Genomic DNA, 24,150 nt, shown 5'->3' on the forward strand with positions numbered 1-24,150 from the left:
CTGCATTCTGTTTGCTTGTTATTTCTGCATGTATGCCAAAGAAAGCACCTTTTGCATATCAAATCAAAGACTGTTGACAATGAAAAATGACCTGCACTGAGACAAACACACAGTACCTTAGAAATTATTCAAATATTTAATTATTTTAGGTAGAATAATCACCGTTCTATGTTTCTGAAAATTGCAACTTATTCATGATGATATTCAATGTGTTTCTGATCATCAAGGATAATTTAGTATTGGATTTAAGAGTGACAGAATACTCTAATCAGCTGATTTAGCCCCAGAAAACTATTTGGAAAGAAGGTGCTACTTCTGAAGTTATTTCTTCTGAAACAAGGCTACACTGTTAAATGCAACTTTAAGATGATTGTTACTTATTTCATTAGTTTTTCTTGAAGTGAATCTGATTGCAGTAAGGTATACATTTATATAAACACAGTATTTAAATGTTTTCTAGGTGACGCATTTGTGAAATAAAATTAAAGTAAAAAAATGTGTTTGTTACTTTCCATTTACTGGGGTTTAACCCAACTTGCACTATGGAAAAAGCTTTAAGGATCCAGCTCAGAAACTTTCTTGATGTTTACATCTAGGCTTAACTTAAAATCACAGAAGTTATTTAGCAATTTAGTTCACAATATAGTTATTATACACCAATTTTGAACACTTCACCATGAATACACCTACAGAGCCGATATAAATGTATACAGTATCTAACACACTAATGTTCCTTATAAGACACACAGTTTCATTATTACTACAGATTGCCAGCTCTTAAGATATTATTGAGATTTCTATGCCATTTGCTGTTGTTTCTAAAGAACCTGAGGAATGTACTAAGGTAAAAATTCAATTATACTGAATTAATATCTTCTGTTTGTATGTGCTCAGTGAAGTACATAGTACTCCACATACTCCTCATGCACCCATGAAGCTGCCATTAGGATTGTGCTTTTGCACCTAAGGATAATACAGCCCCACGGACACTATTTCCTTCACCAGCAGCCAAAATCTGAGCACATCATGGGGTGTTGTGACATATCAATATGCTGAGAGTGAAATGCTATGAATGGAAATCATTTGTCAAATTCAAGGACGTTTCTGTTATATTTTCACAGTGAACCTAATTAAAGATGAACATGAAATTACAGAGAACAATGCAGGGATTATTCCCTTATATTTGAATGTCAGCCATATAAATATGAATATTTGTCCTACTTTCCATTTGTGACCTCTTCTCCTGCTCAGCCTTTCCACAACCCTCTAATTCTTTGCTCTTCCTGTCCTGGAAGGCCAATGCTATCCTGTGTTCCATCAGCAGAGGGCGAGAGAGGCGATTGTCTCCCTCTATTCTGCCCTCTTGAGGCCCCATCACGAGTCGTGCATGCTAGTCTGGGGCTCCAACACAGGAAAGATGTGGAGCTTGCGCAGAGGCTCCAGGGGAGGGCTACGAAGATGATCCAAGGGCAGAAGCACATCTACTATGACAGCAGGCTGAAGAAACTGGGCTTGTTCAGCCTGAGGCTGTGGATGCCTCATCCCTAGTGGTTTTCAGGTCCAGCTTGGATGGAGCACTGGGCAATCTAATCTAACACTTGATCTAGCAGCAAGTTGGAACTTGATGGTCCTTGAGGTCCCTTCCAGTCCAAGCCACTCTTTGATTCTATTATTCCTTTTATGTCAACAACATTGCTAGCACTGGGGAAGAGTAAATGTTGCAAGATGGACCAGTGGAACAAAAAGCAAAATAGGCTCAACTTCCTTCCTTCTCCTGCTTCATATTTATGGACAGCCATGATGCTGGTGACCCAAGGTCACTATCCAGGAGGTTGAGCTTTGCTGCAGACATGTGGAGTAAACTGCTCTGTTTTCTCCACAGCACGGCTGCAGCTCCTGTCAAGAGAAGCAACCTTTAAAGCTATTCTCCTCTCAGAAAAGAGGCACGTGAAAAACCAACTTGCTGAAAACCTAACAGATCTCTCCTCCTCACCGCTCACTACAGTGCATGAATTGCAGCACAGATTTTTATACATACAGAGTCCACAATTCCTACTTATGCCAACAGCCTTCACTTTCCCTTGGACATCTAAGAACAACTGCTGAACGGTTGGAACCAAGGTTTTTAAATACCAGCAGCAGTTCATAAATGATGAATTAAGAGCAATTACTGGCCTAATGAACATCAAACTGGGAAGAAGGAAGAGATGTAAGCAAGAGATAATTTAACAAATTAGATGAAAAAGGTGGAGGACAAGTGAGTAATGGAAAATAACTGGCAAGCAGGTGAGTCCACAAGACATGCCAGTGCATTTTAACCTTGCCTTCCTCCAAGGACCAAGATTTTTCTTGAACTTAATACCACGGGTCTTAAAGAAATCTGTCTGCATCACTAAATCAAGTCCTCCCTTGCACAAGCAGACGTATTTAATTAATAAAGCTTAGGCTCTGAAAATGAGCTTACTACTCCTAAAATTGCCCTTACTACTCCTCTTGAAAAGCAAGAGTTTCATGAGACAAAGGAGTCACTGAAAGACTGAACAGGAGTTCCAGAAGCAAACTTTTAGCACAGCATGTTGGCAAGACTGGCAAGCCAGAAAAGTTATTTAAGAAATGTCTTTAATTGTAGAAGGCTGCAAGCAACCATACCACCTTCTCTCCCTGTTACTCTCAAGAAGTATTTTCTACTAAATACAGATAACTGCTTTTGACACAAACATATATGCAGCCTTTCTTTGATGCCCACCTTGTCAAGCTGTGCCAAAAAGCGGTTTTCTCCTAGAGAGTACAAGTGAACTCATCCTGAACTTTCTTTAGGGTAAGATGTGCAAATGGATCTGACAAACGATGCATGCCTGCCTGTAAATACTACAGAACTCATTCTACCATCATTAATGCAGTACCTGCCAACTGTCAGCTGCCAGTGGGAAAAAATCTGATCTGGATCAGATATAACTTTGCTTCTATTTGCTTCTGTCAAACTAAACACAGTTTCTGGCTGTAAAATTTACGTTGGTTTTTGAGGCCAGACAATACTTGATCCTGGCTTTGGGGACAAATCTCCTACAATGCTGGGACAGATTTAAAGTTGTATGAATTTCTAACTAGTGCTGATGTATTTTGTGCTTTCTGGCACAGAATCTTTGAGAATGAACAAGTCTCCTGGCTCAAGGATGGATGAATCCCTCGGATTTATGGCAAAGGACACAGCCTTCACCTTCCCAAGGCAATAATGTAACCATAGGGACACATAATTAGCAGATTTTTCTCCTTCCGCACTCTCTAAACTTCTGCTGTTTGCACTGGGGTGCTTCCTGCAAAGAGAATACTTTGGATTTCAGTCTCTCCAGGCTGACAAGAGCCCAGCACACCACTTCTTGTAATCATACTCAGGTTACCAGGCTGCTAGGTAAACAGCATCTCTGTTTCCTCTGAGGGAAACTTTGTGCTCTCATCACAAATAGACAGGCATGCTTCAGGAGAAATTTTGATTTGAATCACTCCAGGCACACTTGTGTGTGTTTTGTTTCCCATCACCTACCTCAGATTTTGGGGACAATTGAGACCTGAGCTCCCTCAAGAGAGAATAAAGAGTTTTATTCCACGCTAACATGGAACAACAACCCCATCACTTGATTTCATCCCAGAAATTGTTTAGAGCCACACAGCACAACTGCGCTGACATAGTTGCAAAGGCCATGCACCATCAAAAATCCTGGGGCTGAATGCCTGTAGTAGGAACTCTGACCGTCCTTTCTCAGAGGTGAAACAGAACATACACAAACACACTGCTACAGCTGCTGGCAGATTTCAGTGACCACAACTCGATTCAATTTCCTCAAATGAAGTCTCTAGCGAATGAAAGGATTCATCCCACCAAGAGGCTTGCTAAGATCCACTAGATAATTTCACATCTACACACAATCTTTGATTTAAAAGCAAATCTGAGCCCCTTGGGTTAAGAATGAATGAAGTATTTAAGAGCAGGAGAAAACTAAGAAACCACCAGGAGTTCTGCCTCATCACTAAGTCATGCAGTATTAACTAACACTGAAATGACTCATTATGAGATGATACTTGCTGGTGTGAAAATTGAGAAAATTTCAGCATCCTGAAACATGGAAGCCTCTGCCTCATTTTATTTTAATATCTCAGTTTTCTGAATTAACTTCTGTGCTAATAGCTTTGTAAAAGTACGTACGTACGTGTAGACCTGGTGATACACTACATCAAAACAAAAACTGGATCATGCTTAGCTGCTCTCTTAAAATAAGTGAAAATCTGCTTCTGCTTTATGAATGGATTTCCAAATTCAGAGCTGGCTTGTTTTTGCTTCTCACATTAAACTTCCCACTGTGCTTTCTCTGAAGAACGCCTAGGATCCAACATTCTGATCAAAGTGATTGCTCATCATGGGGTTCCCACGTGACCTAACATCTCACCACAAGATCTGCAGAAATTAAATTCTGCAGAAATGAGCAGTCCTGAGGTACCTCAGATATGCCTGCAAGAGTTGTGTTTTCTATTCTCTTAGGAACTTTTCCTCTACATTTGCTTCCAGTGCACAATGGCATACAGTAGCTAAGAGATTGTTACTAGTCTTAAGTGACAGTCACTCTGCACTAATGTCCATTAAAAATGAAAAATGCACTACTCAATGTCCCAAAAATTATGTTTACAAGAACCTCATTAGTAAGACTTAGACATGTGTGTGTCTATGGGCACAGAGAGGGAAGAACTGAGGTAAGAAGGAATTCACAAGTGGAATGTAGGAATAGACAGGTATAAACTCTTTAGGAAAGACAGGCAGGGAAGGAGGAGAGGGGGTGTTCCCCTCTACAGCTATGACCAGCCGGAGTCCTTGGAGCTCCGCTTGGGGATAGATGAAGAACTGACAGAGAGCTTATGGGTTAGGCTTAAAGGAAAGGCAGGGGAAAGAGACATCACAATGAGTCTGCTATAGGCTGCCTGATCAGGAAGACAGAGTGGATGAGACACTCCATAAATAGACAGGAGCAGCTTCATAGTCACAAAACATGGTCCTCTTGGCGGACTTCTACCACCCTGATATCTGTTGGAGGGACAAATCAGCAAGGCATCAGAAACTGAAGAGGTTCCTGGAATGTGTTGATGAGAGCTTCCTCTTCCATATCATACAGGAACCTATGAGAAAAGGGGCTATGCTGGACTTTGTCCTCACCAACAAAGAGAGACTGGTGAGTAACATGAAGCCCATGGGCAGCCTTGGCTCAGTGGCCACAAAATGGTGGAATTCAAGATTCTTACGGCATCAAAGAAGGTGCACAGCAACACTGCTTGATTTCAGGAGGGCAGACTTCAAACTCTCCAGGGAACTGCTTGACAGGGTGACATGGGAGAAGGCCATGAAGCTATGCATCCAGGAGGCCTCCATGGATCAACAAGGAGCCACTGGACATACTTAAGCTCAAAAAGAAAGTCTACTGGAAGTGGAAGCAGGAACAGGTTACCTGGGAGGACTACAAACAAGTTGTCTGAGCAGCCAGGAATCAGGTTAGGAAAGCCAAAACCCAGATAGTATTAAATCTATCCAGGGACTAAAGGAGAACAAGAAGAAATTCTACAGGTATATCAATGATAAAAGGAAGGCCAGAGAAGATGTGAGCCCTCTCCAGAAGGAAACTGAAGACCTGTTTGTGAGGGATAGGGGGAAAGTTGAGGTGCTTAATGACTTCTTTGCCTGAGTCTTCACTGGCAAGGGCTCTAGCTACACCACTCAAGCTTGCAGAAAGCAAAGGTAAGACTTGGAGAAGGAAGATCTGCCTTCTGTAAGTGAAGATCAGGTTTGAGACCATCTAAAGGACCTGAAGGTGCACAAGTCCATGGGACCCCATGAGATCCATCCATGGGTTCTGAGGGAACTGGCAGGCAAAGTTGCCAAGCCACTATCTGTCATATTTGAAAGGTCATGGCAGTCTGGTGAAGTTCACACTGAATAGAAAAGGAGAAAGATAACCCCATTTTCAAAGAGGGAAAAAAAGAAGATCCAGGGAACTATAGGCCAGTCAGTCTCATCTCAGTGACTGGCAAGATCATGGAGCAGGCCCTCCTGAAGGCCCTACTAAGACACATATTAAATAAAGATGAGGTGGTTGGTGGTAACCAACATGGCTTCATCAAGGTCTAGTCATGACTAATGAACTTGGTGGCATTTTATGATGAAGTTACAGTGTCAGTGGGTACTCAGTGGTCAATGGCTCCATGTCCAAGTGGAGACTGGTGACTAGTGGTGTTCCTCAGGGATTGGTGCTGGGACCAGTTTTATTTAACATCTTTGCAGGAGACATGGACATTGGGATTGAGTGCACCCTCAGCAAGTTTGCTTACAACACAAAGCTAAGTGGTGCAGTTGACACACTTGGGGAAAGGGATGCTATCTAGAGGGACCTGGACAGGCTGGAGAAGTGGGCCAAGGTCAACCTCATAAAGTTCAACAAGGCCAAGTGCAAAGTCCTGCACTTGGGTTGGGGCAATCCCAAGCACAGATACAAGCTGGGTGGAGAATAGCTTGAGCAGCTCTGAGGAGAAGGATTTGAGAGTGTCAGTTGATGAAAGACACAAAATGAGCTGGCAATGTGTGCTTGAAGTCCAGAAGGACAACTGTATCCTGGGTTGCATCAAGAGAAGTGTGACCAGCAGGTTGAGGGAGGTGATTCTGCCCCTCTACTCTGCTCTTTTAAGAACCCACCTGGAGTACTGTGTCCAGTTCTGGAGCCCCCAACACAAGAAGAAAATCAAGCTGTTGGAGCAGGTCCAGAGGAGGGCCACAAAGATGATCGGAGGGCTGGACACCTCCCCTACAAGGACAGGCTGGGAGAGCCGGAGCTCTTCAGACTGGAGAAGAGCAGGCTCTGAGGAGATGTTATAGCTGCCTTCCAGTACCTGAAGGGGGCCTACAGGAAATCTGTGAAGGGAATTTTTATAAGGGCAGGTAGCAAAAGGACAATGGGAAATGGTTTTAAACTGTATGAGGGTAGATTTAGACTAGATATCAGGAATAAATTCTGTACTGTGAGGGTGGTGAGACACTGGGGCAGGCTGCCCAGCAAGGGGTTGTGGATGCCCCCTCCCTGGGGGGAGGCATTCAAGGCCAGGCTGGATGGGGCTTTGAGCAACCCGGTCTAGCAGGAGGTGTCCCTGCCTATTGGAACTAGATGCTCTTAAAAGTGCCTTTCAATCCAAACCATTCTATGATTCTATGATTCTTAGAATGTGACATTTGCTACCAAACTCACAGAAGGATGCATTGGAAAGTGCATTGGAAAGTACAAGAAAATCACATGTCCGCTCCTTGCTAGGAAGAGGTGAGGAACCTTCAACAAGTCCAGCCGTGGTATTCTGAGAAAAGAACAAAACTTTCTGGGGCATCTCAGTAAGTGCCTGAAGATGGGACAATGGCAAGAGCACCAATCCCTCTCTCTGCTTGTTTCCACCATCGATGCCAAAATGATGGTCACCAGCAGCAACACTGAAGAAAACCATTTTTGGCCACAGGGCCCCAACAGACAAGTGTGGAGAATGAGTAATTCACAGGGGGGCACAGTAATAGTCATTAAAACCAGTCATCTGCCAAGGGTTATGAATACTGTAGTGTCTCAAACATAACTATGGTCTCTGCATTTGGCATGTGGCACAGTTCAGTACCTGAAATAACTGCCTGTGAAACTCTGCAGCCAGCAAAGTCCCAACCATTTCTAAAAAATCTACCTTCCTGGCAGGTTTCCACAGAGCAGGAGCCCAACGCCAAGTCCTCCCACAGAAAAACACTGAAGGAGGAGAGCATCACAGAGGCTGCTTTTTTTTTTTTTTTTGAGTGGTAGAAACAACACTTTCAGATGTAGATGCACATGAGATTTGAAACAAAGCCTTCTGAGATTACGTGTTATACTCAGGTTTACTTACTGTCTTTCAGACAGGTGCCTTAGGAAACCAAATCCTGGCTCTAGAGACCTAGCAAATGCACTCACAGTGGGAATGGCAGCATTTACCATTTTCTCCTCGTAATCTGGTATGTACTATATGAAGCACATATAGAGTATTTTTCTTCCTATTTAAAGTTCATTATAAGCACTTCATGTGCTGAGAAATGCTCTGAGCACACCTATCAGATTTTCAGTCAAAACAGCTCAGTGTCTGGTAGGGGCTGTAGAACTGGTCGATTTATTTCATAAAATTTTATGTATAAAGCAGCAGTATCCATGAACTTAATGGTCAGAATATAGAGTCTACAGGGGTAATTTTTATGACAATTTATAGCAAGATTACCCATACTCCACAGTTTTCAGATTTTATTGAGATTTTATGGGACTATATGGCTAGAACAGTTAACTGCACCCAGCATAGCTATGGTTCACGGAGAATAGGAATTGGCACTGAACACAGTGTAACTAATCTACCATAGAATATTAATTGCTATGATCCCATCAAAGGTAATATTTAAAATCATTTCACCAATCACATAATTTGCCATAAACCTGTAAAAGAATGGTTGTACGTAGAAAAGTAAAGGTGAGAGTGATTGCATGAATGGAATACATGCACATATTTAAGAAAGCCTGTCATTGGATTGCACACAGAAACATACAACACCATTTTTTCTTAAACAAAGGACTTTTCTCATTCCAAGCTATTTGAATGTTTGGATTCTTATCTACACAAACACCAAACGACTGAAACTACTGAGATTTAAATCACAGCATAAAATACACAAATACTCTACCACTAGAAGTTAACAGGGAAAACAAAGACAGATTATTTTTAAGAATAACTAAAATACCACAAAGCCCCAACAAAAATAGTAGCAGATCACAACTAATGCATTTCAACAGTCTGAAGATATTTTAGGCACCAGAAAGTTTCCAGGAGGTTGGTCCAAATCACAATAAAACCCAAGGCAGATATAAAATAAATTAGAAGTTTTATGCATGTTTCAGCTGGATCCAAATTTGTGGGATAAAAGCATCTAGATCAAAGCTCAGTGCTGGTGAGAGCACAAAACTGAAGAACCAGAGGCACTCTTGGCACTGAAGAAAAAAAAATTAACAGCTTCTAATAGGTGTAAGGACTCAGGACATGTTGAAATGGCCTTTTTAATCTTCCCTATGCTTAGCTTCACAAACAAAGCTGGAACACATACCTACCTCGCTGCCTTCCTCAAACCTGCTGCTAACAAGAAACACAAGAATCTAAATCCATTGCTGATAAATATTAGAAGAGTGTGCTTCTGTGGTGAAAACATCTATACACAAAGCCAGTGAGTCAACAGATCTGACCTTCCGTATTAGACTGTCACTCAAGCTACTTTGTCTAAAGCTTCCTTCTCAATTTTAAACAGTAGAGTATATCTTGCGACCTGTATTTTAACTCTCCGTTCTGGTGAGAATTACTATTTACTCTAGTTCTTTAATATACACACCATCTCCAGTGACACAGACTCCACCCTGAAGCCAAGCCTGTTTCTCTCCCTGCCTAGCCTCTGCCAACTTTCTTCGCCTTTCCAAGAACAACTAATATTTCTTCCAGACAAACTGCAGGGAACAGAGGGAGAGATTCAAGTTGCAAACATTTTGGGGGGTAGGAAGGAGGAAGCAGACAGACTGGAATACGTACAGACCCAAAACATTTTTGCGTCCAACAATAAAAAATTACAGCTAAACTAGGTCCACCCTGATGCAACTCAAATCCAAAATCCACTGAAATGCAGAAAGAATAATCATTCCCCATAAAACAACAAAAAAAGGCAATGTTACCGATTTTAATTTGGTGTCCTTTCACAGCAAAAATTATACAAGCAGACCATGTAATCTGATCTTTAAACACATGGAAAGGTTCTTAAATTTCTAACTTTGTGCTCCAAATTGCATTCAATTTTGCGGAATAGACTTTACAGTCAGTGGAAATTCAGCGTGCATATTTATATAAATACAGCAGACTGTACTTTAAAAAATGGGTAGTGGACAACATAATCCAGTTTTAAGCCACAGCAAAATCTGTAGCAACAGGTACTGCATTTCCTACTTTTGAATCAGGAATGTGGTATGTGTAAGCTGTGGAGAGATGCAATCCATGTATTCCTGTAGGTCTGCGCATAAACCTAATAACATAAAAACAGGTCATGCCAATGCCATTGTGGATGCTTATGTACCTGAGAAGTTGAAGTACAAGAGAAAAATTTAAGTTTATAATGTTTTGAATGTTGGATTTTGTAATTGGTTCTATCTTCTGGAAACCTTACAACTCCTAAGAGTGAAAAAACACCTGAATCTGAAAAAATGGAAACACCAAAGTTGTGCAGGCTCTTGGTGCACCATCACCAGGGGGAGCTTCTGAAATGCCCTTCAGTGAGTGGAGTAACTCTTCTGAACTGTGTAGAACATTTTTTAGGGATATTATCTTTTACAAAATCTGCCACTAGAGGGATGTGATTTGCCAGTAGTATTCATGGATATAATCTGAAATGAGAGCAGTGGAAAGACTCAGGATTATGGTGCCAGAATTTGTAGGGGAATGTGTTGCTACTCCACCAGACCATTTTGCTCCTCTTTATCTGAGCCTCTCCTTGTTCCCTTTCATTCTACAAATTCTGCCTGAATCTCTTTGCTACCCTCCTGATGCTTTTGTTTCCTTCCTCTGTCTCTCCTATCCTATCCCATTTCTCCTCTTGAACATATTCACACGTCCATACCCATCTCACCACCTCCTCTTTTCTCCCCCGTTCTGTTTCATCCTGTGTTTTACTCATCCTTTCCAGCTTCCCAGTAAAGTTTCTCCTTGCCTTTCCTTTTTTTTTCCTTGCTTTACCCCTTTAGGGTACTCTGAGGTTTTTTTTTTTTTTCAGAGCTCTGAATGTTTTCAACATGGAAAATGGTACGTTTTTCTCTCTGCTCTCAGTTTCAGGAAGAGAAGACTAGTTTAAAAAAGAACAGCCTGAGGCAAGAATGTGGCATGAAAAATGTTAGCCTAAATGGTTAACATATAGACAAACTTCAAGCAGCTGAAGACAGGCTTTAATGGGAACTCCCAGGCAACCTTATCCATAGGTGCTGCTACCTGCTGTGCCTCTAATTACACATTTTAGCATCACACATCATTGCTGAACAGGGAAAAAAAGAAGGCAAGGAAAGAGGGATTTTAACATGCTGGAATACATCAACGTGTAATAATGTCTAGTGGTCATCATGCACCAAAAAAATCTTTCAATCTTTTTCAAGATTTTTGATGACAGAGAATAATGGTGACCACTGAAGGAAGCAATGTTCATTTCTTCATCATATTATAGGGGCTGAGGGTCTCATGGTGCCCAGGAACTCCTTCATGGCTTCCTAATAGCCTTAACATATTGACTCACTTTGTGCACATGAGATGACCTAAGGATTGGGTTGTGGGTTAGCTGGCAGTGTAGGGGTAGCATGCAGGAATCTCCGCAACAGTGGGAATGTCAGGAGGGGAATTCTCAAAGATGGTAGGGGAGTATGTGTCTATCTGCATGTGTGTGTGGTTGGAGTGTTTTGGGATCACATAAAGGTGTTAGAAATGTCTAGGTATTTACTGAGACTTCACACATGCCTGTTGTTACAGTACCAACATATATCCTGAATGTATAGACCCTGATTACCTTCTGACTATATATTTTTAATAAATTCCCAAAATACAGATTCTGATTTGGGTTTAAATCAGGTGAACTGAGATGTTTTTATCCTGAAACAAGAATCAATCTGACAGAAGGGTGCTTTTGTAGCACAGCCAGGGTTCCTGTAGCTCCTCCTGGCATATGGAAGACAGGAAAGTGATTAGGGACAAGGAATGAAGAAATGACATATCCAACCGGACTTTGGTATGTTCCCACACAACATCCTTTCTCTACACTGGAGAGACATAGATCTGATGGATTGACTGTTCACTGGATAAGTCATTGGCTAGATGTCCATTTCCAAAGAGCAGCAGTCAATGCTTCAATGTCCAGGCAAAGAACAGTGACAACAGGTGTCCCTCAGGGGACCCTTGCTTTTTAATATCTCCACTGGTGACATGGACAGTGGGATTAAGTGTGTGCTCAGTAAGCTTTCAGATGACACTAAGCTGAGTGAGACAGATGACATTTTATAGGGATGCGATGCCAAGCAGAGAGACCTTGACAACCATGAAAACTGGGCCCATGTGAAACTCATAAAGTTCCACAAGGCCAAATGAAAGGTCCTGCACCTGGGTCAGACCAATCCTAGACCTGCATATCCTGAATGATAAGTTAATTGAGAGTAGCCCTGCAGAGGTGGCCTTCGGGCTACTGGTGGATGAAAAGCTCAGCATGAACAAACACTGTGCACTTCCAGCCCAGAAGGCCAACTGTATCCTGGGCTGCATCAGAGGGAGAGTGCCCACCAGGGTGAGGAAGGTGACTGTCCCCTCCCCTCAACTATGCCCTCATGAAGCCACATCTGGAATACTGTGCCAAGGACAAGAAAGACGCAGAGCTGTTAGAGCAGGTCCAGAGGAGTCCACGAAGCTGCTCAGAGGGCTGGAGTACCTTGTGTATGAAGAGAGACTGAGGAAACTTGGTTTGTTCAGCCTGGAGGCTCTGGGGAGACCTCACCAAGGACTTGCAATACTTAAAAGGGGGCTACAGGAAAGATGAGGAGAGTCTCTCTCCCAGAGCAAGCAGAGATAGGTCAAGAGGTAATGGCTTTAAACTAGAAGAGGGTAGACTTTGATTAGATGCATTAGTAAGAAACTTTTTACTTTGAAGGTGGTTAAATACTGGAAAGAGTAACCCAGAAAGGCTGTAGATGATCCATCCCTGGAAGTGTTCAAGGCCAGGTCAAATGGGACACTGAGTAACTTGATCTAATAGAAAGTCTAATCTAGAACTAGATTATTTTTAAAGTCGGTTTCAACACAAGCCTTTCTCTGGTTTTATGAATGTGTGCTGCTAGCATCTCATGTACATGGGAGCTATTTCTTTGCAAATCGATCTAGTTTTCAGTGCTGCAGAAAAGGTTTGATTTAACAGGGAATCTTGCAAGTGAAAAATAGGATAGAGGAGGCAAGGCAGAGAACAAAAATGAGCAGCACACTTGGAGGCGGAAAAGTAGATCTGAGATTCTGCTGGAGGAAGGTGTGACTGAGAGTGTACGGATCAGTGATGCCATGGATAAGAAAGCATGGCAGCAGAGAAGATGACAGTATGGGACAGAAATATTAACAGATAAGGAGGTTGAGATGAAGCAGAGCTGCTAACTCGAATGCTCAAAGAATAATAAGGAAGGACGAGTAAAGTAGAAAAAAAAAGAAGCAAAAAGAGAGTAAGAGAGAGGATACAAAAAAGGAGATTCCTTTTGTTGAAATAAAGAGAGTATTCAAGCAAAGCATGAATGAAAAAAAAAGCTTTTAACTGAACTCTACAAAGCAGTTGTTGGAAGGACAGATTTCTTGAAGAGAAAGGTGGACTTCACAGTTCCCATGAAGCACGAGGGGAAGCAGTATGCCTCCTGAGTAAAATATCCAGAGGCAGCATTAAGCTGATAAAAGAAGTTCGAGAAATTTTTAGCAATAGAATTAAAAATGAAAAGGTTCTTGTGAAATGTGGGAGGAACAGGACAAATCAGCACAAAGAATATAAAATTGTGATCTGGGGGGGAATAACAATGGAAAGTATTTCTCTGTATTTCCTGTTTCTCACATTTTTCACTGCTTTGAACCGGCTGCACTTAAGTTTGGATGGTTTTATCACTGAAAGTATATCTGCGAAGGAAAGTGGCTAAGTTTTATTCCAATGAAAAGAACATTGATATAAAGTTGGTTCAGTTGGTATAGAGGATTAGCAATCAATTCAGTTTGTCAAAGATGTCTCGTTAGCATCAGTGTCCATTTACTTCTTTGAAGCTAACTACTGAAGAGAAGTTAGTCTTGTGCATATATGAAATTTGTTTATTCAGTTATTTTATGCAACCTCACTGTTATATTTATATTGTTTTACATTAAAAGAAAAAAATACACTCCATCAAAAGGTGACAAAAGATGACTACCTAGAGATATAGCTGCCTATTACTCTTCTACTGCATTGATTCAAATTGACCTGAATATTTATATCAAAATAATTAGTGAAAACAAAATGGGTAAAACTGATGAGAAAAAAAAATAAAAAGAAACCTTAATCCCTTCTTGTCCTTTAGCTGTACATTAATAGGTGCTGCAGGGCTGGTTAATGATCTCTGCCAATAACAGTACAAAAGAGAGATTGTCAGGGCAGCTCAGGAGGCCTGGAACTTGTGGGCTGAAATCCCTACAGCGCATTAAATTCTGGAATTTTGTTGATGAAGCCAGGGTAGTGAATTTCCAGTTTTACAAGATCAAGAGGAGGTCCTTCGCATGGAAGAGACTTCTACCAGAGCCAACTAGCACCTCAGAAAAGAAAACAAATGGAAGAAATTCTGGATGAGCTCAAGGTCAGGTGCTGCTCAAAGCTCCAAAACCAAAATACAGACTAAAACTACATTTTTATTTCAGACAACATGGTGAAACATTCTGCTTTCATTTATCACTTCTTGACAAAATGCCACAAGGTCCTAAAACTGTGTAATTGTATGAAATGCACTAAAACTTCTCGAACTGTCATTCTGAGGCTTAAAACAAAACACAGATCTGCTTTCAGTTTGGTTCCTATGGTTTAAGCCTGTAACAGGGACACACCTCGTTCTTGAGTACTGAAGGAATGGGAGGAGAAGCACAGGCTTACAGACAACAGAACAGTATTAAACATCAGAATGACCCATCATTGTTGTGTATACACTAACGGGTAGACATGAGAGGTCTTCCAGTTGAGGATATCTGTTCATTATGCAATTATACCCAAGAGTCATTATGTGTTACTAAATGTCCCATAACTTCACAAGCCCTAAAGTAAAGTTATCTGTTAGTATCCTCCCTTTCCGCTTCAAGCAATACTTCATTTCAGGGGAGAATTAGCCATATTTTATACGCCCATACACAATGAACCTTGAAATGAGTATCCCTCATTCTCTACCTCATGTTCCCATTTCTGTCACTAATGTCTTCTTTACAAGGCTGTGCTTTTCAAAGCATCTGGACACATCTGTTTTCTTTTTCCTTCCTTTAACCATTATGTCATCATCTCTAACAAGTTTTTACTGCACTGGTAACTGTTACTTTCTCATTTTTTCTTGCTCTCCAGCTCCACTTTGTGTTCTTTGGACTCCTCTCTAAGACCGTATCTGTCCTTCTGGCATGTGCTTCCCTCCTCCTTTCACACCTCCTTATATCCTGTGTCTGCAAAATTCATTCCCAACACTTTGTGTGGTTTCCTTCCCTCATCTTGTTTAATCTGGAAGAGGCAACTTAATTCAAAATACGGCACTGCCACTCCTTGAGCCTAATAAAACCTACTTCCCTGCATGTGCTACTGCTCTTTATTCCAACAGCCTTTCCTTTTCACGTTCTTAGAGTATAAGTGCTTCCTCTTTGATGGAAGCAATCTCTCTGACTCTACTGCCCAGCCTCATTTTTTGAGATCTGTATCACCTGGTGAGTTTTTCACGTCCTTCTATGATAGTCTATATATTATCATTATTCTGTTGTCCTACTTCTTCTGCTCATAGGAATGATCTATTTCTCACAGGACAAAACTTGACATGAGTTGTCTAAGCACCTAACATCACTGCTGACCTCACCTATGTTTTTGTAATTTATTTTAAAGAGCACTGAGGATAAGACTTCTAAAGGTTCTCTGTGAGTAGTTGAAGTTTTATGTCACTTCAGCAAATGACACAGCAAGCTTGTAAGCTAACAGCTTTATAAGACTGTTCTGTTTTCTTCATACAAGAATGATTTTACAGATGCTACAGATGCACAAAACCAGTTCTACCTTACCTTTGACGTGGCTTCTCCCATCCTCCAACAGTGGCACTACTATAGTGTTGTTCATATTCCCAGGTGATCTCACAGCTGTATAGACAACAGGTACCGACTGTACCACAACAGGTATGCGGTGCACATGACTCATTTTATTGGACTGCAAGTTCATGGGGCTTGAAGGTGGTACTGGATGGATAATGTGCAAAAACTGCTGGCCTCCAACACCGGATGCAGAAGCCACAAGAGGACCAGGACTTAATACTGATGGTACAGATGCTGCTGAGGATACCGATGTTATTACTGTGGGTGATGAAGCTGGTCGACTAGAAGAAGAAGAAGTAGAAGTAGAAGAAGGGGAGGAGGCTGATGCTGTCATGGAAACTGGTGAAGATGAAGCTGCAGTAGGGGACGACCTGGCTTTGTTTATTGATAAGTCCACTGGTTCAGTCTGTGTTTGGAAATGATCTGTAGATAATGAATCCTCCGGGGGATCTGCCTTCATGTTGTTTAGTAACAAGGGTACAGCTTCCATATCTGGGTAGTTGTGGACGTTTGGAGACTGTTGGGGAACGACAGAAGGACAAAATTTTTAGTTACATATGTGGCTATAGGCAACATGAAAACCCAATTGTTAACAAGCACACACTAATCAGACAAGTTTGAAGAGGTTATTAAGAAAATCTTCTGTTCGTACTTCTTAGAAGGTGTCAGGATTAACTGTACAAAATCAACATTTTTCTTTGCATTATTCTAATTTTTTTTAGTAGCAATAATTCTAAAATTCCCACAAGTAACCACTACTGACAGATAATTTCTTCTTTAAGCTATATCTCTACTCTCTTGAAATCTCCAACAGAGACGGTCACCAATATTTTTAAACAACTTTCCAAATGCTTGAAGACTGTAATGTACTCCTGCTCATCTACATTCTTCTGAACTAGGAAGACCTTTCTGTCATAAGTGAACTTTACAAGAACAAGTCTTATCACTTGTTCACTCCTTGCTGCAGGAATTGCTTATTTGAATTAGAACATTATATATTTTCTCTCATTGTTATACTTTTTCTTTCCTGAACATTTATTTTATGTACAAATTAAGAAAAGAAAAATCCCGAACTTGCAAAATAACTCTATGCTGTAGGCTAACTCTTTCAAAGCTAGTTGGTCTAAATTTATTCTATAATGGTGACACCTGTGATTTTTATAGCTTTATTCTTTACTTTCATCATCAATGAGGTTAATAGAATTTTTGAATAATAATACTAGGCCAAAGATAGATCCCTGGAGAAGCCCATTTGATAAATCTTCCGTTTTTGACAGCATAATAACTACTACATAATAACATTAATAACTACTCTACAAAAAAAAAAAAAATCAAGCAATTTTTAATAGGAAGAGCAAGAAAGGAAATGCCCATTGATAACCTGGTAGTAAGACAAAGCTCCATATCTATCTGGCACAACACTGTAGTGGTGCTTCTCTGTGGGTGCACTGCCACAGGTACAGAGACTGTTCCCTACTGCAGTATGAAACCTAACATAGATCAAAGAAGTTTGCCAAGCTACTTCAAACCTTGATCCAAAACAATTCTTCCATACACAGACCTAATAAGTCATCTTTTTATGGTACCTTAACAGCTCCAAATTCATTCTTTCATTCTCTACACTACAGTATTTATGCAATTTCTAAAAATATTCAGTCAGGCACACGTAACCCAGAAATATTTTAGTTCATCAACTCTAAGTAGGCTAACAATCACACAAACTGTGAATTTGATTTGGGATTTTTATAATCTACAATGTTAAATATTTTCATTGGGAATCATCATTTTTGAGTCAGAGCCAAATTTCATTACAGAATGAACTTGTATTGCAAAAGGAAAATAGAAACATTAATATTAAAAATTATAATAACAACAGCCTAAGTGGGTATCACCCCTGGCATCCTGAAACACGAGAGTTTTAGTAGGTCTCACCCATTTAACTGATTTAGATTTGTTCTTGGACCTAACGTTTCCCCCCATTTGAAAGCATGAACATCTCTGGAACAGCATGTCTCCTGCTCTATTCATATACAAATCAACTTAAAACAAAGAGATCCCAATTCATCCGGCCACAGACCCCACTGTTCTGCTGTAATACAAATAACAAATGCAAAAATTCATTTATAAAGACAATGGGTATTTCTGATTAAAAATAAACAAAGCACAAATAACAGGTCCCTTTTCAAATGGTGTAACAAATACAAGTTGCAAGGTTATGAAAATTTCTTCTTCAAGAAGGTAGAAACACCTGCAATTGCTCAGCAATGACTGCTTACAACTTATCCTCAAGCACCTTATCCCAGATACCACCAGTAATGAGACTCAGCATTAGGTGCACCGTATGTGCAGTGATAAGGACAAAGCCATAAACATACATAGCACAAAGTGGATCATTTTTCAAATCTTGGCAACAGCTGACAGAAGTTTTACACATGCAGTGGGCAAACAGACAGGTTCAGCTTAGCTAAAGAGAATGGTGGCAGAGGGAAGGCAAGGTGGAGCAGGAAACCCTGCACAACGTACGGAAAAACCTTCAGAAGATGTTGCCTTCAATCATATATCCTAAAGGCTAGTGAGAAGGGAGATAGATGGGATTAACCCATGTACAGGAGAGACCTTCATGCATCCCCTTGTGCACAGGGCTGGGCGAGGGTATGCTGCAGCCATTTAGAAGCAGAACAAATCACCAGCTCTTTGTTGAAGAAGAGCAGACAGATGTGCAGTGGAGGAATCCCTACATGTTGGCAGACTTCCAGGCTTCCCCTGGGCGTCTGAGGCAGATTCCAGTGACACAGGGATGCCTGCCTCAGTCGTATCAGGACCCTGGCAGGAAAAGCAAGGAAGGACCCTAGACTTGTAGGAAGCCAATGCCACTACTGCAAGTGCAAATAGGATAGACAGAAGGTACATTAAGCATTTTTTTTCACGGATAAAGCCAGTTGGCTTTGAGACAAAACACAGTTCATTTATCACCACAGTCTTAAAAGATCTTTATTTGTACAGAAACTGAAGTAATTACATCTACTCTTTTGGGAAAAAAAAAACTAACCCAAAAAACAAAAAAAAAGTATAATATAACAACAGTCTATCATGTAAATCACTTTCTCTTTTAGCAGTCTTTATATATTTATTTTTTATCACAAATTCCCTATATTATATTTGCCTTTCATAAGTATGCTCTTTCCATTTAATTTCTGGATCAGCCCTCCGTATATGATTGGAGCTACGATGTACTATGGTAATACAGTTACTATTACTATTTCAGCCTTCAGTAGTGAGATTAAACTTGATAAATTAACAATGTCCTCATGAATGACTGCACAGATTAAAACTGGTTTGCGTTCCTATACCCTACTTTCACTGGCAAAACTTGAAGATTAAGAATTGTTGTCCTTGCTTTCATACACTCCGGCTGTCACTGATTTCAGTTGACATTACAAAAGACAGCAGGATCTTTACTAGTAACAGCTTGTACCTCCTTTGGCTTAAGATAAAAACTGTAAAAAATGAGTTATATTTTGTACTGTCAATAAGACAACTACTCCAACAACTCGCAATTTAACAGTGACCTAAACATGGTGCAGGTGTTTTTCCACAATCTTGGATTTTAACATAAGCTGCCTAAGCTCTATGTAAATTGTATTTGAATATAATTTCTAAATATTAAATTACCTTTATTTGCTGGAAATGCTTGGTATAAGAAAATGTTTTCTAATGACCTTTCCCAACAGCATTAGGAACTGTGTAACCAAGAATGGGAACTCAGCAAAAAGGGATGGCTGAACTCTCAGTACTTCATTTATTGGAATCTTCCAAGAACATTATTAACTGAGATTTGACTGCTCATTTCCTTAGACAATGAGTGTGGCCATTAGTTTTACTTAGTGGGACTACATCTTTTTTAATTCAAAGGATCATTATCTGCCAGATGGCCATCCCTTCCTGCACAGTTACATGTCACCTTCTTTCTAGTCCCCTGAACTCAACACACTGTCGGCCACATTTTGCAATAGCCTCCTTCCAGGCCATCACCCTACTCATGACTAGGATAATCAGAGGCATACCTCCAGCTATTATTTCAGCTCATAATGTCAGTTGGATTGAAAACAAGAGCTTTTTGTTTGTTTGTTTTTCCCCTCTGCTCTCCTGCCTTTCTACTCTTATCAAGTGAAATGGGCTTGTTGTGGCGGTGTGAGCTCAGCTAGCTGCTCATTTAAGAGTTGGGAACACATTTTCCCCAGTCATCTCCCAGAAACGTCTATGTTGCTCTTGGGAGTTTGACAGCTTCCAGAGCACTTGGTGGGTCAGGAGGGGTTGAGCTGGAGGGCCCTGTGACCCAGAGGGCTGCCCTGGCCACCAGCCCAGCCCACAGAAGCAGAACATGAGGGCGTGTGTCCCCACGTAGTTCCCTCATCCCAGTACTCTTAGCCTCTGAAATAAAGGAGAGGAGCAGCCTCAGCCCCTGCCCTCATGTCTCAGCTGAAATCCAGGCAGAAACAGAACTGCAAGGCAGATTAGCATGGCTCGCTGCTCGAAGGGGTTTTGAACAATGCCACAGCCTCTGCTGGTCACTGTTCTTGGCTCATGCTTTCTGTGCCAGCCCTTTAGAGCTGTAACCAGTACCCTTGCAGTGCTCCCTTTCATTAGCCGGCTGCTAATAAACGTTGCCAGGCACACACAACACGTGATTTTCCTATTCACAAAGCATTTTTGGGGCTGTGTGAAAAAGCATTACCGCCTGTTTTCCAGCTACCATGCCTTGAGTGGAGCATGGTACAGCAAGGGCTGATAACAAATTATCTGCTGGACAGCCGCCCTTTCCTGCACAGTTACATGTCATCTTCTTTCTAGGCCCCTGAACTCAACTTACTGTACGCCACATTTTGTAATAGCCCCTTTCCACACCACCATCCTGCTCATGGCAATCTTCTCTCAGCACCAGCATCTGTCCACTCAGCAGAAGCTGAAAGCAGCGCAAAATCAAAGATCATTTTGTTTTAAGCAGTTCATCCTGGCACCTTTACACTCATGAACTTCACAGGGTACAAGGTTTCAGTGAGACTTCATGCTTTTGTGGAGTGTTATTGCTCTCCACGGCACAGCTTACAATCCTTCAACAATCAGTTGTCAGCTTTGAAACTGCTTTTCTATCAGCACTCTCTCAAGGTCAAACAATTTGTAAGAAAGCAGACCAAAAAAGCTGTCCTTGATGACGGAAACTGAGCAGACTAAATTTAGCCTTTATAAAATAAGCTGGCTTTGAGGACAGGAAGTTAAAAAATAAATCGCTAAATATTTAACTCTTCAAACATCACAAAAAATTAAAATAAATAAATAACAAAAACAAAAGAAATTAACTATTTTCAGTTGTAATCGTGCTGCCCCGCCTCGCTCTGCTCTGGCAGCAGCAATTTGAGGTGGGATGATTTTGTTTTGCCAGGGAGTTAAAGGAGGATGAGATGAGAAAATGATACTCCTTTTGATACACCCGCCACAGCTGCACCTAAAGGAGGAGAAGGCTGAGTGCTGTGGGCACGCGGCCTTGGGGCAGGCACCACAGAACTGTGCCCATCTGCAACAGCTTTCTGCTCTGTCTGCCGTGTGTGCAGGGTGAAATCCAGGTAGCCGGGAATATTCCAGCACCTCACATTAAAAGAAACTCATGCTAGGGTTTACAAAACGGTAATGCTCATGCTGTGCAGATAGCTGCAGAAAATTCACCCTCCTGAACTTGCAATTCTGCAGCTGCTTAGCATGACACTTTCCTGCATGAGTTTTTCTTCTGTTGTGCCCCAGGCAGAACCTTGCATAGCACCAAAGTCTGGCACACGGACTGGGCGCTTCAAAGAGCCCTTACAAACATCTGAATCATTACTCAGGGTCTTTTGGTTTGTTTTGTATTACTAATCTAAGAGTAAACTCTCTTAAAAATTATAGGTAGAGATGTTTTTGAAAGCCTCTTCCTGACATGAGAAGTTGCATTCACAATGCTTACGCAGTTCTGCCTGAAAATCTCCACTTCAATCAAAGCAAGCAAAAAACTCCAAAAAATGGAAGAAATGTGGCAACTTGGTTTAAGTAAAAAAATAAAATAATAAAACAAAATAAAAAGAAAGAATGAAATGACCTCTATTTCAAATACTCTGCAATCTCTCTGGAAGGCACCGAGACTCACCTATGCTCACTTTGAGATGCAGCTATCAGAACTGATCTACACATGGGGGGGATACCAGAATGGTGGTGACAGACCACTGCGTGAAATGAGAAGGGCAAACATGCAGACAGCTGAAAATTAAAGCCAAGCAAAAGATGTAAAATTTTGTTTCTGAGTGGAAAAGCTCCAAGCGAGCAGGCATTTGTGCCTTTTGCTTGAGGCTGCTGCTCCGAGCCTTCCCTTGCTGATAGGACTGTGCAGTCTGGATTCATTAGACAAATCCAAGAGGTCACGCTGAAGAAGACAGCTAGATCTTTCTGTTTTTCACAGGAAGCATAAGTTTAATAGTAGCTTGCCATCAGTTTTTGAGAAATGATTGCTTAGGGTCAAGGGAATTTTGTGTTCAGAGTGAAAAAGAGATCCCCAAGAGAATGCACTCCTAAGTTAGGTTGAGTCAGTCTATTGCAATAACTCCCATTGATTCTTTTCTAAAAAGCACCAGTTGGTACCACGAGAAAGAGCAGGCAGGGTCCAGGGATGATTAAAATAAAAATGGGCTCAGTGCAAATGCATTTGAACAAATTGTGCCAATTGAACAGGAGAGACTGAATGATACCTACTTTAAGGAATTCATGATTCACTTAGGGGATCACTATGTCAGCACAGCAATAGGATGTTTGATTTCGAAGCAGATGGTTCCAACTGTCAATGCCTAACAATAGAATTTCTGTTCTCTTTGTGACTCTGAAGAGGCAAAATAAACTCAGTGCAAGCTATGAGGTGCAGGCACCCTCTGCTAGCAGTCTGTTGATAGACATGTAGAACCTACAGAAAAGGATCCAAAATAAGAGAATAACTTTGAACTGGAGAGACAGAAGTCAAACCAACCATTAATAAACAGACAAGTAAAATTCAGGCTCCAAGGTTATAAAAATATTTTCCGAAGTTCTCCTGAACAGTCACACTAAGGTACTACTGCACTCCATGTAGAGGTATTCCACAACTATTTGCAATAATAAAAATGTACTGCAGGCTCAAATTTTTTGCAGCGGCTCAAACGAGGTGCAGGGAAGTGTGCTTAAAAATGAAAAGAGATCTCTATACAAACAGCATTAATTTTTAAACACATTTAACAGGGAACACAAACACACTTAGTGTAAAATGACTTATTTTTAAATAATACATTTCCAAAGTCAGGGAAGCATTAAGGTTACTTGGTATTTAACTCTCTCATCCCAAAGCAGGCAGATATATCAAGGCATTGGCACACAAGGAGAAAAAGTGATTAACACCTTCTACAACTCAAAAAACTCATCAGACCCCATCCTACCTGGTAAGTTACATGTAAAAATAATACCTTTCTTGAACACAAGGCCAGACTCCTAGTATTTCAGACTCTACACAGGTCTACCACAACTTTTTTAAGGAACAAAAAACTATGCCTTCAATTCCTACATCATTAACACATTCAGAAAACTGGATGTTCAGCTTGGATTTGTTATTTATATTTGACCAGTGTGACTACAATACTCTATCAAAGGGAGAATCTGTTGAAATAAATTAATATATGTCTTTTGGCATATAACAATACAAGAGAAAGTCTAAAAAGGTGTTTAACAACAGCATTATAATAAGTTCCTTGCAATAACAGTTGCTCCAAGCATATAATACTGATAATGCATTTGTATTTCTCGTACTAATCCATTTTAGATTTGAGAATAATTTCTGAAGAAACAGCAGTTCCCTAAATAAATGCTAAAGGGGAAGTAAAATACTACTTAAAATATCTTACTTCCTTAAGTTCATCACCATTCTTGGCATTAAACAAATAGCTTATAAAATCCCAAACAATAGAAATGTTATATGCCCATTCAGTAGTACTCCTTATAGGATTTTCTCTCAAGTTTTTGGAGTAATTCTTCCTCTCTTTAATTTCCATTAGTTCTCTATCTTCCCTCGTCCAACTTTAAATTGGATTCTTTCCATTTAATTTATTGAAAAACTATGCACTGAATAGTACTATGAACCAAAGAAGATTGACTTAATAA

The 24,150-nt window shown here is 40.7% G+C and overlaps 1 protein-coding gene across 3 annotated transcripts in view; it reads right to left on the reverse strand.

Annotated features, from left to right (window-relative positions):
* Positions 1-24,150, reverse strand: part of KLF12 (KLF transcription factor 12) — a 233,455-nt gene that overhangs the window by 70,319 nt on the left and 138,986 nt on the right. For all 3 annotated transcript variants that reach the window (XM_065744044.1, XM_065744042.1, XM_065744043.1), the window contains exon 4: positions 15,922-16,465. In XM_065744044.1, the coding sequence (XP_065600116.1) occupies positions 15,922-16,465 (544 nt within the window). The remainder of the gene's footprint in view (positions 1-15,921; positions 16,466-24,150) is intronic.

This window comes from Cyrtonyx montezumae, unplaced genomic scaffold (assembly GCF_038088225.1).
Source record: "Cyrtonyx montezumae isolate F1298 unplaced genomic scaffold, pur_monq_1.0 scaffold_3, whole genome shotgun sequence".
NCBI lineage: Eukaryota > Metazoa > Chordata > Aves > Galliformes > Odontophoridae > Cyrtonyx > Cyrtonyx montezumae.